This window comes from Gorilla gorilla, chromosome 4, assembly GCF_029281585.2.
Source record: "Gorilla gorilla gorilla isolate KB3781 chromosome 4, NHGRI_mGorGor1-v2.1_pri, whole genome shotgun sequence".
In the NCBI taxonomy this organism is placed as follows: Eukaryota; Metazoa; Chordata; class Mammalia; order Primates; family Hominidae; genus Gorilla; species Gorilla gorilla.
This window is the reverse complement of record NC_073228.2, coordinates 103,681,015-103,696,730: the sequence shown is the minus strand read 5'-3', so window position 1 is coordinate 103,696,730 and position 15,716 is coordinate 103,681,015. Positions and strand designations below refer to the sequence as shown.

At 32.8% G+C, this 15,716-nt stretch overlaps 1 protein-coding gene across 10 annotated transcripts in view; it reads right to left on the bottom strand.

Annotated features, from left to right (window-relative positions):
* The window catches only part of LOC101146628 (putative inactive beta-glucuronidase-like protein SMA3), a 244,541-nt gene that overhangs the window by 85,258 nt on the left and 143,567 nt on the right, over nucleotides 1-15,716 (bottom strand). For 6 of the 10 annotated variants that reach the window (XM_055387289.2, XM_063706670.1, XM_063706671.1 and 3 more), the window contains one exon: nucleotides 8,222-8,338. In XM_055387289.2, the coding sequence (XP_055243264.2) occupies nucleotides 8,253-8,338 (86 nt within the window). In that variant the 3' untranslated portion in view covers nucleotides 8,222-8,252. Of the gene's footprint in view, nucleotides 1-1,665; nucleotides 1,722-8,221; nucleotides 8,339-12,364; nucleotides 12,436-15,716 lie in introns of those variants that run through there. The other 4 variants (XM_063706674.1, XM_063706673.1, XM_055387291.2 and 1 more) reach the window with 2 other exon arrangements.

Below are 15,716 nucleotides of genomic sequence, written 5' to 3'. Positions count from 1 at the left end.
CATGACACATTTTAAATGATAAAGTTCCAGGATAGACAGAGTAAAAGGCATTGTGCTGTTCAAGAAACTCATGAAACAAATGAAAATAAAAACACTTTCTTGGCTATTCTATGTTCACAAGCATATTGCAAGACAGTCTGTTTATTTGGTAAGAAATTCAATATTATTGAAGTTTAACTTCCTTGATTGATTATATATATTATATGTAATATATATGTGTATATGTTCATATAATATGTATGTATGTAATATACATCAAATATATATGTGTGTATATGTGTATAGATATGTATATAATTTCTTGCAGATTCAAAAGTCGGCTAGATTAGTTTAAGACTAATATGACAAAAGAACATTGCAATGTTTACCCATCAAGTTTACCTTGATTTTCCAAAGATTCATTCCAGCCACTTACCACCTGCTAATTATGAGAGCGAAAACTTCAAAGTGCCTCTGAATAAAATTTCAAAGTGCTTCCAAGACCAGCACATCATCAAGAAAAGTAGCTAGGCTCATTATCCAATAATCTGTGATTGCAGTGTCAAATGAAGCATTATTTTGACTGGTTTTCACTGCATCATGCTTTTTCCTTGGCAGTCTGCCAGCAGACATAGTTTTTAGATAGATCCCAATGTGATTTCCTTAAAACACACATCATTTACTCTACATATTATATACAGAAATAAAGTGAAAAATCCTATTGTACATTAAAAAGGAATCATTTACTACATTTGCAACTTCTATGGATAGCTATCTTTACAATTTACAAATATTTAACCATAACCAAAATAGTTATTGTATATATCATAACTAAATGAAGTTAAATATCAAATTTATAATTATAGTAATTGGGTAGAGTTACATTTAATTCATTCAATACATCATGGCAGTAATATCAGCACTTGGCTAAGTGTGATTTCACTTAATTTTCAGGCAACCCTAGGAATACAATTAAATCTTCACTTTAATGATGAGAAAACTGAAGCACTAATACTGGGGATATAGGCACACAAAATTTAATTTCAGATATAAAGACAAATAATTCAAAAGTTAATTATACTTAAGTGTAATGAATGTAAGTAATATGGAGGAGAATGGCAGAAAGGGATATCAAGGGGACTTGGCCAACATTACAGTACCAAAAAGAATTTCAAGAGATAAGGAATTTTATAGTAAGAATTAAATTGAGGCTAGAGATTGCTCATTAAAAGTGGATGAGAAGAATAAGAAGAAGGAAGTTGAAAACATTTCATTGTGTTCCAGGCAGTAGATATGGAAGAACATATGTAACTAAAAAGAGTTTGGTATGTTTGAAAATGAACCTAATTGTATTAAGAAAAGATAAATCTAAAGAGAAGGGCATTGCCAAATTGTAGAGGAAGTTGTATACTGTGATAAGGAGTTTACATCTCATGCTAAGGGCAATTGTTAGGCATTGAAACACAATACTTCCTTATTTTATAAGGTCCCTCTGGCTTCAAAATAGGAAAAGATTGGGAAGTGAACAGCTTCAAAATTAGGGAAAACTTACAGAAGATCATCACCACAGTTTATTTAATTACTTGGGGTAAGGGAAGTACAATTAAAAAGTAAAGGCAGAGAAAATAGAAAAAATTCAAGTTAAGGGCTGTAGTTTTCAAACTTTAGCATGTCCTAATTACCTGAAAATCTTGGTGTAAGGCATTGCAAGGTTGATCATCAGAGTTTCTAATCCAGAAGGTCTAGGGTAGGAACAAAGAATCTGTATTTCTAACAAGTTCCTAGGTAATGCTGATGCTTCTGGGCAAGAGCTCCCTTTGAGAACTGCACATCAAAAAAGAAGGAAACTGACTTTTTAATGATCACCATTCTAACTGGCGTCTAACTGGTGGGATTTCTGGACCCACCCAGGGTGAGAAAGGAGCTTGGTGCCCTGTAGGGAAGGACACAAGTCTGGCTGGATTTACCACCTGCTGACTAAACAGCCCTTGGGCCTTGGGTGATCACTGGCAGTAACCAGGCAGTGGTTGCCACAGGCTTTGGACAAGACCTAGAGCTGTGCTGGCTTGACATCTGATCCAGCACAGTCCCAGGGGTAATGTCCACAGAGGTAAGTGTATAACTCTTCCCTCAGCTTCAGGCAGCTCAGAATGGAGTGAGAGACTTTGTTTCTTTGGGGAAAAGTCAGAGAAGAGAACAAGAGTCTCTGCCTGGTAATCCAGAGGATTTTGGATCTTACTCAAGACTACCAAAGTGGTACATTTACAAATCTGCAAGAGCATTTCTGGGTTTGTGGTGGCCCCTAATGCAGATGTGGCTGCAGTGTCCAAAAACCTAGATCACAACACTCAACCCCCTTTGAATACCTGGAAAGCCTTCCCAAGGAAGACTGGTACAAATAGGCCCAGACTCTGAAGAATTCAATAAACACCTAACTCTTCAATACCCAGACATTAATGAATGTTTACAAGCATCAAGGCAATACAGGAAAACATGACCTCACCAAACAAACTAAAGAAGACACCAGTGGCAGATCTCAGAGTGACAGAGATATGTGAACATTAGACAGAGAATTCAAAATAGCTGTTTTAGGGAAGCTTGGTGATATTCAAGATAGCATAGAAAAGGAATTCAGAATCCTAATTAATCAATTTAACAAAGAGATTGAATTTTTTTTTAAAAAAGCAGAAATTCTGGAGGTGAAATTCAAGTGATGTAGTGAAGAATGCATTAGAGTCTCTCAGAATGGATCAAGCAGAAGAAAAATTAGTAAACCTGAAGACAGGCTATTTGAATTTACATAATCAGAGGAGAGAAAAGAAAAAATAATAAGAAAGAATGATGTACACCTATGAGATGTAGAAAATAGCCTAAAAAGGCAAATCTAAGATTTCTTGGTCTTAAAGTGGAAGTAGAGAGATATATCATGTCAGAATATTTAATCAAAGAGATAATAACAGATAACTTTCCAAACCTAGGGAATATTCAAGTACAAGAAGGTTATAGAAAAGCAAGCAGATTAAACCCACGTAAGACTACCTCAAGGTACTTAGTAATCAAATTCCCAAAAGCCAATGATAAAGAAATGATCCTAAAGGCAGCTAGAGAAAAGAAACAACATACAAAGTAGCTCAAATAAGTCTGGCTGCAGATTTCTCAGTGGAAAACTTACAGGTCAGAAGAGAGTGACATGACATATTTAAGTGTTGAAGGAAAAAAAACCACAACTTTTATCTTAGAATAGTATATCCAGCGAAAATATCCTTCAAACATGAAGAAGAAGTAAAAGTGGGGGTCGGACAAAAAAAAAAGCTGAGAGACTTTATTAACACGAGATCTGTCCTACAAAGAAAAGATCTTCAATCTAAAAGAAAGGACATTAACAAGCAATCAGAAATCATCTTGAGGTACAACACTCACTGGTAAAAATAAGTACTCAGACAAATACAAGATAATATAACTGTATTTGTGGTGAGTAAAGTACTCATATCTTGAGTAGAAAGACAAAAAGATGAACCTATCAAAAATAATAACTACAACAACTTTTCAAGACATAGTATAGTAACATATAAATAGAAACAACAAAAAGTTAAAGGGGGGATGAAATTAGTGTAGATTTTTATTAGTTTTCTCTGCTTGTTTGTTAGTTGGTTTGTTTGTTGTCGTAATCAGTGTTAAGTTGCCATCAGTTTAACATAATGTGTTATATTATTTGCAAGCCTCATTGTAACTTCAAAAAACTTACAATAGATATACAAATAATTAAAAGCAAGAGATTAAAACATACTGCCAGAGAAAATCAACTTCACAAAATGGAAAAGAAGATCACAAAACCACCAAAAAACAAATTACAAAATGGCACTAGTAAATTCCTACTTATTCATAACATTGAATATAAATGGACTAAACTCTTCAATCAAAAGAAATTGAGTGGCTGAATGGATAAGCAAACAAAACCCAATGATCTGTTGCTTTCATTAAACATGCTGAACCCCCAAAGACACATATGGACTGAAAATAAAGGAACAGAAGATATTCCATGCCAACGGAAACCACAAAAGAAAAAGTAGGAGTAGCTATACTTATATTAGACAAAATAGACTTAAAGATAAAACTATAAGAAGAAACAAAGATCATTATATAATAATAAAAGGGTTAATTCAGCAAGAGGACATGGTGATTGTAAATATATATGCACACAACACTGGAACACCCAGATATATAAATCAACTATTATTACAGATAAAGAGATAGACCCTAATGCGGTAACAGTTGGAGACTTGAACACCGCACTTTCATCAATGGACAGACAATAAAGATAGAAACTAGACAAAGAAACCTTTAACTTCATCTATACTCTAGACCAAATTGACCTACTAGATATTTACAGAACAGTCATCCAGTGGCTGCAGATTACACATTTTTCTTCTCAGCACATGAATCATTATCTAGTATAGACCTTATATTATACCACACAACAAATCTGAATAAAAATTAAAAATTTACAAATTTAAATCATATCAAGTATCTTCTCTGACCACAGAGGAACAAAACTATAAAGCAATAAGGATAGGAACTTTGAAACTTTATGACCATGTAGAAATTAAACAATATGTTCCTGAATGACCAGTTCATCAATGAAGAAATTAACAAGGGAATTGAAAAACTTATTGAAACAAATAATAATGGAAACTCAGCATTCCAAAGTCTATAACATAGAGCAAAAGCTGTACTATGAGGAAGGTTTATAGCAAAGTGCCTATACCAAAAATGTGGAAAAGCTTCAGATAAACAATCTAACGAGGCATCTTAAAGAATTAAAAAAAAGCAAGGACAAACCAAACCCAATATTAGTAAAAGAAAAGAGATAAAGATATTAGCAGAAATGAATGATATTAAAACAAAACAAAACAAAAAACAATACAAAGGGTCAACAAGATGAAGAAAAAAAGACAGAATACCCAAATAAAATCAGAGACGAAAAAGGATACTATCAACTGACACCACATAAATTCAGAGGATCACTAGAAACTACAATAAGCAACTACAAACTAATAAATTGGAAAACCCAGAAGAAATGTTCAAATTCTTAAACATACATAGCCCTACAAGAGTGAAGCATGAAGAAATCTAAAACCTCAGTACACCAATAACAAGTAATGAGATTGAAGCCATAATAGTCTCCCAGCAAAAAATGGCCCCAGACATGATGGCTTCGCTGCTGAGTTCCACCAAACATTTGAAGAAGAATTAATATAAATTCTAGTCAAACTATTCTGAAAAAAGATTAGGAGGGAATACTTCCAAACTCATTCTATTTGGCCTGTATTACCCTGATACCAAAACCATTAAAAGACACATCAAAAAAGAAAAAAATACAAGCCAATATCCCTGATTAACATTGGTGCAAATATCTTCCACAAAATTTAGCAAACTGAATTCAACAACACATTAAAAAGATTATTCATCATGACCAAGTGAGTTTTATCCTAGGTATGTAAAAAGGTTTCAACACAGGGAAATCAAACAATATGATACATCCTATCAACAGAATGAAGGATAAAATTACATAATATCCCTGTAGAAATCTGATGTTTCCTGTTTGATTTATACCTGTATATTTTATATATAAGAATGGATTTGATAACTTAGATTTAGATTTTCCCTGTTTGCAACTGGTATAAAAAATTACAATTCACTAATGCATATTAATTTTGTATCCAGCCAGCTAACTAAACTCAACTATTATTTTAAAAATATTATATAATTTTACTAATATACATTAAAGATATGTAATTCAAAAGATGAATCATTATTTTAAAATTTTGTTTGTAGATTGTTTTAAATATTCTGGGTAAATGATCATATCACTTGAAAACAAGCTGTATTCTGTCCTTTCTCATGCTTACACCACATTTTAATTGATGCTGAAAAAGGATTTCATAAAATTCGACATCTCTTCATGATAAAAACCCTTAAAAAATTGGGAATAGAAGGATCATACCTCAGCACAATAAAAGCCATGTAAAACAGACCTACAGCTAGTATCATACTGAATAAGGAAAAACTGAAAGCCTTTCTTCTAAAATCTGGAACACAACAAGGATGCCCACTTTAATGACTATTATTCAACTTGGTGCTGAAAGTTCTAGCTGGAGCAGTTGGACAAAAGAAAGAAATAAAGGGAATCTAAATTGCAAAGGAAGAAATAAAATTACCCTGGTTTCCAGATGATATGATCTTATAATTGGAAAATTCTAAAGATCACATCAATAAACAAATAAAACTATTTAGTAAAGTTCCAGTATACAAAATCAACATACAAAAATTAGTATTGTTTCTATATGCCAACAGCAAATATTCTGAAAAAGAAAGCAATAAAGTAATCCTATTTACAATAACTACAAAAAAATTAGATACCTAGGAATAAACCAAAGAAGTGAAAGATCTCTAAAATGAAAATTGTTAAATATTTATGCAATACATTGAAGAGGACACAATAAAATGTAAATATACCCCATGTTTCTGGATTGGAAGAATCAATATTTTCTAAATGTCCATACTACCCAAAATAATCTATACACTCAATGCAATCCAGTTAAAATATCAATAACATTCTTTACAGAAATAGACAAAATAATCCTAAAATGCATATGGAACTATGAAATAATCAGAATAGTCAAAACCATTTTGAGCCAAAAGAACAAGACTGGAGGAATCACATTACCTGAATTCAAATTATATCACAAAACTATAGTAATCAAAGTAGCATGCTACTGGCATAAAAACAGACATACAGACCAATGGAATAGTATAGAGAACCTGGAAATAAATCACACATTTATGGTGAACTCATTTTGACAAAGGTGTCAAGAAAATTCATTGGGGAAAGGACAATCTCTTCAATAAATGATGCTGGGGAAGCTGGATATCCATATACAGAAGAGTGAAACTAAACTCCTCCCTCTAATTATATAAAAAAAGAATTAAAGGCTGAAATCAAGGACCTGAAACTGTATTTTCCAGGACATCCAAGACATTTGCTGGGCAAAGTTTTCTTGAACAATCCCCCACAAGCACAGGAACCAAAGCAAAAAGTGGACAAATGGGATTACATTAAGTTAAAAAGCTTCTGCACAGCTAAGAAAGAATCAACAAAGTGAAGAGATGACCCACAAAATTGGACAAAATATTTGCAAACTCTCCATCTGACATGTGTGATTAATAACCAGAATATATAAGGAGCTCAAACAACTCAATAAGAAAAAATCTAATAATCTGATTTAAAAATGGGCAAAACATCTGAATACACATTTTTCAAAAGAAGACATATAAATGGCAAACAGGTATATAAAAAGGTGCTCAACAACACTGAATATGAAAGAAGTGCAAATCAAAACTACAATGAGATATCATCTCACTCCAGTTAAAGTGGCTTTTATCCAAAAGACAGGCAATGACAAATGCTGGTGAGGCTGTGGGGAAAAGGGAACCCTTCTACACTTTTAGTGGGAATGTATCAAATAAATTAGTACAGCCACTGTGGAAAACAGTATGGAGGTCCCTGGAAAAACTAAAACTAGAACTACTATATTATCTAGCAATCATCTAGCTAGGTATATATTCATAAGAAAGGAAATCAATATATTGGAGAGATATCTGCAGTCTCATGCTTATTGATGTGCTATTCACAATAGCCAAGATTTGGAAGCAAGCTATGTGCCCATCAACAGAAAAATGGATAAAGAAAATGTGGTACATATACACAATGAAGTACTGTATTCAGTCATAAAAAAGAATAAGATCCTGCCATTTGCAACAACATGGATGGAACTGGAGGACATTATGTTAAGTGAAATAAGCCAGGCACGGGAAGACAAACTTTGCATGTTCTCACTCGTTTGTGTGAGCTAAAAATTAAAACAATTGAACTCATGGAGATAGAGAGTAGAAGGATCATTACTAGATGCTGAAAAGCATATTAGGGGTTGTAGGGGGAATTAGGGATGGTTAATGGGCACAAAACTATAGTTAGATAGAATGAATAAGGCCTAATATTTGATAGCACAACAAGATCACTACAGTCAACAATAATTTATTGCCTGGGCACGGTGGTTCACGCCTGTAATCCCAGCATTTTGGGAGGCCAAAGGGGGCAGATCACCCGAGGTCAGGAGTTCGAGACCATCCTGGCCAACATGGTGAAACCCCATTTCTACTAAAAAATACCAAAAAAACTTACCAGGCATGGTGGCACGCTCCTGTGGTCCCAGCTACTCGGGAGGCTGAGGCAGAAGAATTGCTTGAACCCGGGAGGCAGAGGTTGCAGTGAGCCGAGATCGCACCACTGCACTCCAGCCTGGAAGACAGAGCGAGACTTCATCTTGAAAAAACAAAACAAAACAAAACCCAATAATTTATTGTACATTTAAAAATAACTGAAGGTGTATAATAGGAATGTTTGTGACACAGAAATGATAAATACTTGAGATGATGGATATCCTATTTACCCTGATATGATTATTACACATTGTATGCCTCTATCAAAATATCTCATGTACTCCATTAATATATACATCTAGTGCATACTCATAAAAAAGAGTTATAGCCACAGAATTGAACGCACTTCAGCCATAAGAAGGAATGAAATACTGATAATATGGATGAACTTCAAGAATGTTATGCTAAATGAAAATAGCCAGACATGAAAGACCATATATTGCATGATTCCATTTATGTGAAAAGCCCAGAAAAGGAAAATCTACAGAGATGGAAAATAGATTAGTGGTTTTCTAGGATTGGAGGCAAAATCAGGAAATGACTGCAAATGGGCTCGACACGATGGACATTTTCGGACTGATGGAAACATTCTAAAATTAGATTGTAGTGATAGATATACAACGCCGTAAATTTACTAAACACTGAATTTTACATTTAAAATGGGTAAAATATTTGATTTTTAAATTATACATCCAATAAAAGCTGTGTGAAAAAACCAAGTGAGTAAATGAATAAATTTCAGGCCTTTAAAAAATTAAAGTGGAAACCATATGATCATCTCAAAGCACTTTATAAAGTTCATTACCAAGTCATTATTTTTAAAAAAGAACTTGAGCACTTAAAAGAAATTACTTAGCTTTGCACAGAATACTTAAATAAATAAACAAGAAAAACCTGAGCTAACTATATAATAAATATAACAACTTTATGAACATTCCCTTTTAAATCAGGAGTAAGAAGAAAATGTCAACTACACCAATTTAATATTATAGCCTCTAGTCAATAGTATAAGACCAGAAATATAATTTAGTGGTGTAAGCATGAGAAAGGACAGAATACAGCTTGTTTTCAAGTGATATGATCATTTACCCAGAATATTTAAAACAATCTACAAGCAAAATTTTAAAATAATAGTTGAGTTTAATAAGCTGGCTGGATACAAAATTAATATACATTAGTGAATTGTAATTTTTTATACCAGTTGTAAACAGGAAAAATCCAAATCTAAGTTATCACATCCATTCTTATATATAAAATATATAGGTATAAATCAAACAGGAAACATCAGATTTGTACAGGGATATTATATAATTTTACTAATACACATTAAGGAATATGTAATTCAAAAGATGAATCATTATTTTTGTTAAAACTGGAAACATATGCAGTTATTATCTTATCTTCAAACTATCTAGATTCAATAGAATTCCAATCAAAACTCCAAAAAGTTTACTTACAGAACTTGACAAGGTGATTCTAATAATTATATAAAATGGTTAAGGCTAACCAGCTCTTTTGAAGAAAAAAGAGTAGAAGCATGGAGACATTCTATCATGTATTATGTCTTAATATAAGGCTATATTAATTAAGAGTGATGAATTTCAATTATGCTTTCAAATATGTCTCAACCTAGAACTGAACTGCCCAAAAGAGGTAACTGAAAATAGTCTAAAAATCTCATCATTGTTTACTTTGGGAAAACCACTGTAAACTGAGAATGCTAAGTAAGTGAAAATATATAATGATCATTATCATAAAATTTACTTTGAAAATAAAATCGCTTTTACCATGAGTACATTTTTAAAACAAAATCACCATTATAATATTTCACTGAAAAATAACTGTCAAGGCAATTTGCTATTCCTTTTTTTCAAGTAATTTACAAATGTTAACAAACAATAGTTACTATAACCTCTATGTATATCAACTTCCCAGGAAACTAAAAAGGATTAAAAATTTTAAAGATGCTAATTGATCTGGGAATTTTTATGTTTGCTCCTTTTTTCCTCAGTGTAATTTTTAGCATTATGTATGTTTTTAAAAAGTATTCTTTCTAACCTTTCTACAAACTGAAACAATACATTTCCTTTTCAAATAAATTTTCCTGTGTATTTATACTGTTGGATATTGACTATAAGATAATCAGAATGATTTTCTTAGCAGGAAAGATAAATTAGCACATTTATGAACAATGTTTATATTTACACATCTTTTGTAGTGAGATTTTCATTAAAATTATCTAGCTTAATTCTTGCTTTTTTAGGAAAGACAATCTTCTAAGTTTTACAGCTGTACTTTAACTTCTTAAGTATGATATTTCACACTAGGGGTCATATTCACCAATTTCAACTTGCCATACATGTTACAAGTTCCAGTGAACTATTTATCTTTTTCTATTTTCCACCTGAATAAACAATTTGAGAAAGAGAAACAGAGACAGGGAGAGAGAGACAGACTGAACCAAGAGGCAGAAAATAATGCAGAAAGTTACAGAACAGAGAAAGAAGAGAGAGAGAGGATAGCAAAATAGATATAGATAGACATAGATACAGTCATGCATTCGTTAATGAGGATACATTCCAAGAAATGCATGCTCCTGTACTTAATACTATAGAGAATTGTAAAACAATAGTAACTGTTTGGGTATCTAAACATATCTGAACATAGTAAAGATACAGTACAATTACTGTACTATAATCTTATAGGACCATCATTGTATATGCGGTCCATCATTGACCTAAACATTGTTATGTGGTGCATGACTGTATATATATGTATGATACATATACATAGAAACAAAAAGGGAAACATATTGAGACAGAGACAAAGAATGAGAATCAAGAATGTTTCCCATATACAGACTTCCACATGCTTTGATAAAATATCACCTTTCTAAATCAGTAATGCATGTATCCCATCATGAGAGCAGATATATTTTAAATTACCTTACAGTAATGCTGAGAATTATAACATCATTTTCCTAATCAATTTCCATTGTAACCAGTGGCTTTTATGTATGAGTCAGATGTCCAGGGACCAGGTATAGTTTATGACATTGAAAACAACAACAAAATACACCGGATTAAGCCCATAACTAGTTTCCACTCGACTATATATTAAATAAGATAAACTTATCATAAAGAAAATATGTAATAAAACAATAAAAATACATCTGGACAATGAAAATCTAATATCTTCAACCTAAAGTTATTCCTTAAATAGGTAGATTATTTTTTAAGAAAATGTAATCTCAAAATTGGTGAATCATTCCTTTGAATTAGAGAATATTTAGAAACTTTCAAAGTAAAATATTTGCTAGCTTAGCAGTGCCATCAAAATTCTCATAAAATTACTTAAAAGAAAGCAAAGATGGGGTAACCCAGGAATCAATCAATAAATTAATCCATAAATAAATGGATTAATCAATAAAATATAGATAGGACTAGGAAATTACATACCAAGGTTTGTTATGATACAGTTGAAGATGTTCACACACCTACAGTCTATCAGAGGCGTGAACTTCTACAACTATTTTTCCAATTATTTCGAAATTTTTTCCGAGGCAAGCAAAGCCATTTTGTCTTCTGCTTTCTGCTTCAGTTCATTTCATCACTCTGCTCTACGTTTTATCCTACATTTCATGATTCTAATCTAGTATTATGCAAAAGGGAAGAAGTTGGTATTTTACAACCTGATACAGTAACCCTAATTTTGGAGATGTGTATTTGTGAGTATCACAAACCCCTGCATAAGGGCATGAGTTCACGGTTCAGTTTCACTATCTACTAGATGTCTCATCTTGAACAAGTAATTGAATGTCACGTTAATGAATCTACTTGTCAGGGAAATAGGCTTTTCAGCACCCATATTCGTTCCAAATCGTTGCTGTAAGCGATAAATATGTTAACATTTTAAATGTATATAACACATTAATGGCATAATTAAAATTTAATAAATAGTAGGTAGCACATGGAAGAATGTATATGGATAGATAGATAAATGGAATGAAAGTGGTTAAGTCCTGGGACATAGGAATACAATATGGGATGCAGTATTCCCTAAATTCATTTGGAAGAACTACTTCAAAACATATAAGAATGATTACCTCTGAAGAATTCAATCAAGGATAAATAGAAGATCCATCTCCAGCTTAACAGAGTCACCATAAATATTTGCCTACAAAACATGGGAAATTTTGTTTAACTCTGTGTAAATTAACATGCCAAAGGTTACCTTCTAAGCTACCTTCAAAAACGGAGAGTAGATCCTACAGTTTTCTCTAGGGTACCAAAATACTAGACCCCAATAACAGTAGTGGTTTCAAAAATGTTTTTCTCTCTTTCAAAGTTTGCTTTCTCCTCCGTATATTGATAATATTTCATAAGTATTTGTTGCATGATATCACTAGGTCCCATGTTGGAGGTATTATTTCTTTATTATTTGTTCTTGAGTGAGGACAGTTCTATGTTGTTTGATATCCGTACATACACAAAATTGGTCATTCTCAGTGTTTAATAAAAGTTGAATTTTAATAAAATTCCAATGAGTTTAATAAAACTTGACTCATTAAAATTACCTTCAATTTGAAGGTGGAATAGAGGCTTTGACAGCAGTTATAATGTAAGGGATGAGAACTGATAAGAATAAACATGTTTCTGAGCTATAATCAAGCAATAATAGCACTTGCTACCACTGCTGGAATCCCATATTCAAGAAGGCTAATATTTCTGCAAAGAGTCCCAGCTGCTACTGCCCTAAAAGATGCCAAGACAACATTTCCCATTGTCAGTTCTTTTTTTATATTATGGCTCCTTCAGCCACAGATGCACAACATGCTGCCAGGGGAGCTGCTGGAACATGGGCCCAAAGGCCAGTCTCCAATCATCAAGTCACTCACCAAATTCTTAGCACATCTTCACTGTGTGTTATATGCTGAGTTATATTGTGGAATAATACAGTCAAATAATCTAGCCTGATGAGCTTCACACCCTACTGGGTGAGCCAGACGATGAATAATTAATATGGAATTATGAATCATAATATTGTAAAACAAAATGTAGGGTAGTCTGAGGGAAAATTAAAAATGGAGCCTAATTTCACTGATTTCTTTCAGAGGAATTAAATTTAGGCCTAGAGGTTTTGTAAAATTGACTAGGAGCTAGCCAGATGAGAACTCTGTGTGTGTAGGTGTGTGTGTCTGTGGGGGTGTGTGAAAAAGAGAGAAACAGAGAGAGGGGTAGTGAATAATTACTGTTTCAGGAAGAAGAAATAAGCAAAAGCAATGAGGAAGGCAGAATAAACAGTGGCCATAATTAGGAGGTTATTATGGCCAAAGGCAGAATGAATTATCCTTCTGAGCCAAAGCTGCCCTATGTTTTTTTTGTGTGAAAAGCCTAGATAATTGAGCTCTATTGTTACACACAACACACACAGACACACACACACACACACACACACGTCTACATTTCTATATTTGTCTCTGAGCAATGCTGCTTTCTTTTTCACTATATTGTAGAGATTGTGTGTGTCCAGGCATGTGTGAGTGTGTCTGTGTGGGTAAAAATAACATCTTGACCTACATCTTTAGGTTTTGGGGTGTTTTTTATTTGTTTGTTTTTAATATCCTTCTCTGTTGGATTCACATACAAGTTTATGGCATTTAGGCTGAATTTAAAAATGTATATGGAAGTGACTATACTTTACTCTCAGCTGTTCTTTTAACCAGACACTTAAAATATTAATTGTGCTGCAGTGATGTGCCAGGTCCTGTTCCTGGGAATAAGAAAAGTATTATTATTGTGCCTGCCTTGGGTCTGACACCCTCTTTCCTTAGAATTAGTGCTTTCCCCAAAATTTATTTGGCTTCCCAATAAAACAGACTTTCACTTAATCAAGGCACCATTCTTTGAGTCTAGACACATCCAGACATTTATGAGATTTATTAGTGATAAAGTTTAACATAGCTTACTCTCAAGCTGAAATCTTTCTGTCTCTCTCTCTCTCTCTCTCACACACACACACACACACACACACACACACATACACACAAGAGTTAAAATTTAAAAGGAATGTTTTAGGAAATGTAAGTTTTATATTCTGGAAAAGAAAGAAGCACAATTGTTGAGAAATACATGCAGAGAAAATACAAATATACAAAGTGGTGGTGATTACTATTAATTATTTGATGAGTAATTTTTATATGCACTTGGATAAGTGGTAATTTCTCTAGAATACATAAAAGTCACCATATAACTGGAAAAAAAACACTTGAAGTTAGAAGAACGAGGCAAAATTAAGACAACCAGTTTTTCTATGGAGAAAATAAGCTTTTCCTTGTTATTAGTGCTTCAAGTATATTCAAACAAGCTTAACAATATTTCCAAAAATGGAAATGAGCATAACAGAGGGCACAAATTGCACATTTTATTGGGAAACTTTAATGCTTAAAGATAATTAACTAACATGGGTTAAAATTTTAAGTAAGAAAGATAAATAGAAAATCTATTTTAAAAAGTCTCATGCTTCTACTTTTTCAACATATGCTATATATTTATAGGGCACAGAAGTAATTAGATAACTCAGTGTTTTAATCAAGAAAGTCCTCCGGATGTGTATGGCAGAGTGGGTGTCTGATTCAGAGTAAGAAGCAGAATTACATTATTTTAAAATAACAGTGGTAATTTTAATCAAGATTTTTGCCTAAATTTGTGAGCTAAGTGATAGCTGATTACATAATAATCAAAAATGTAATCTTGTTAAGAGGCAATGCCCAAACTTTCATGTATCTAAAAATAATCATTGAAATTTTATCTCCAATTACATATACATATATTAATGAAAAAGGGGCAGATTTTCCTTAAAACAAATTCTTATCAATAAACCCGTAATGCAAATGTGGTTACTATTGCATAATTGACATGAAAAAGATGGCTTTAAAAATTGATTAAGAAATAGGCATGCAAATAGTTCAATATTACTTGAACATTTAGCTAATCAGATGTTCACTTCTAACTGCTTCTTTTCTTCCAATAATCACATATTTATTGAGAATCCACTATGTTCTAAGCACTGTTCTGGGTTCTGGAGAAACATTAGTAAGCAAATCACAGAAAAACTGGTTGTCTCAAATTTGCCTTGTTCTTCTAGTTTCAAGTTGTAGGAAAGACATATGCAGTTATCTTGGGAAAGGCCATTTCAGCCATGGAGAACATCCAGGGTGAAGTCTTTAGGGCAGAAGCATTCTTGAATTATTAAAAAAAAAATAAAATAAAAAGGGAGGTGAGTGCACCTGTTACAGAGAGAGCAGGGAGTTGAGGGTCTTAGGACAGGTATCACTGAAGTCTTAACACATGAGAAAAAATAGTGCTTTAATGATTTCAAAGTTCAAAGCACTAACTTCATGATATAAAAACCATTTCCACTCTGGCTCTCAGGTGAGAAGAAATTTCTCACCTCTA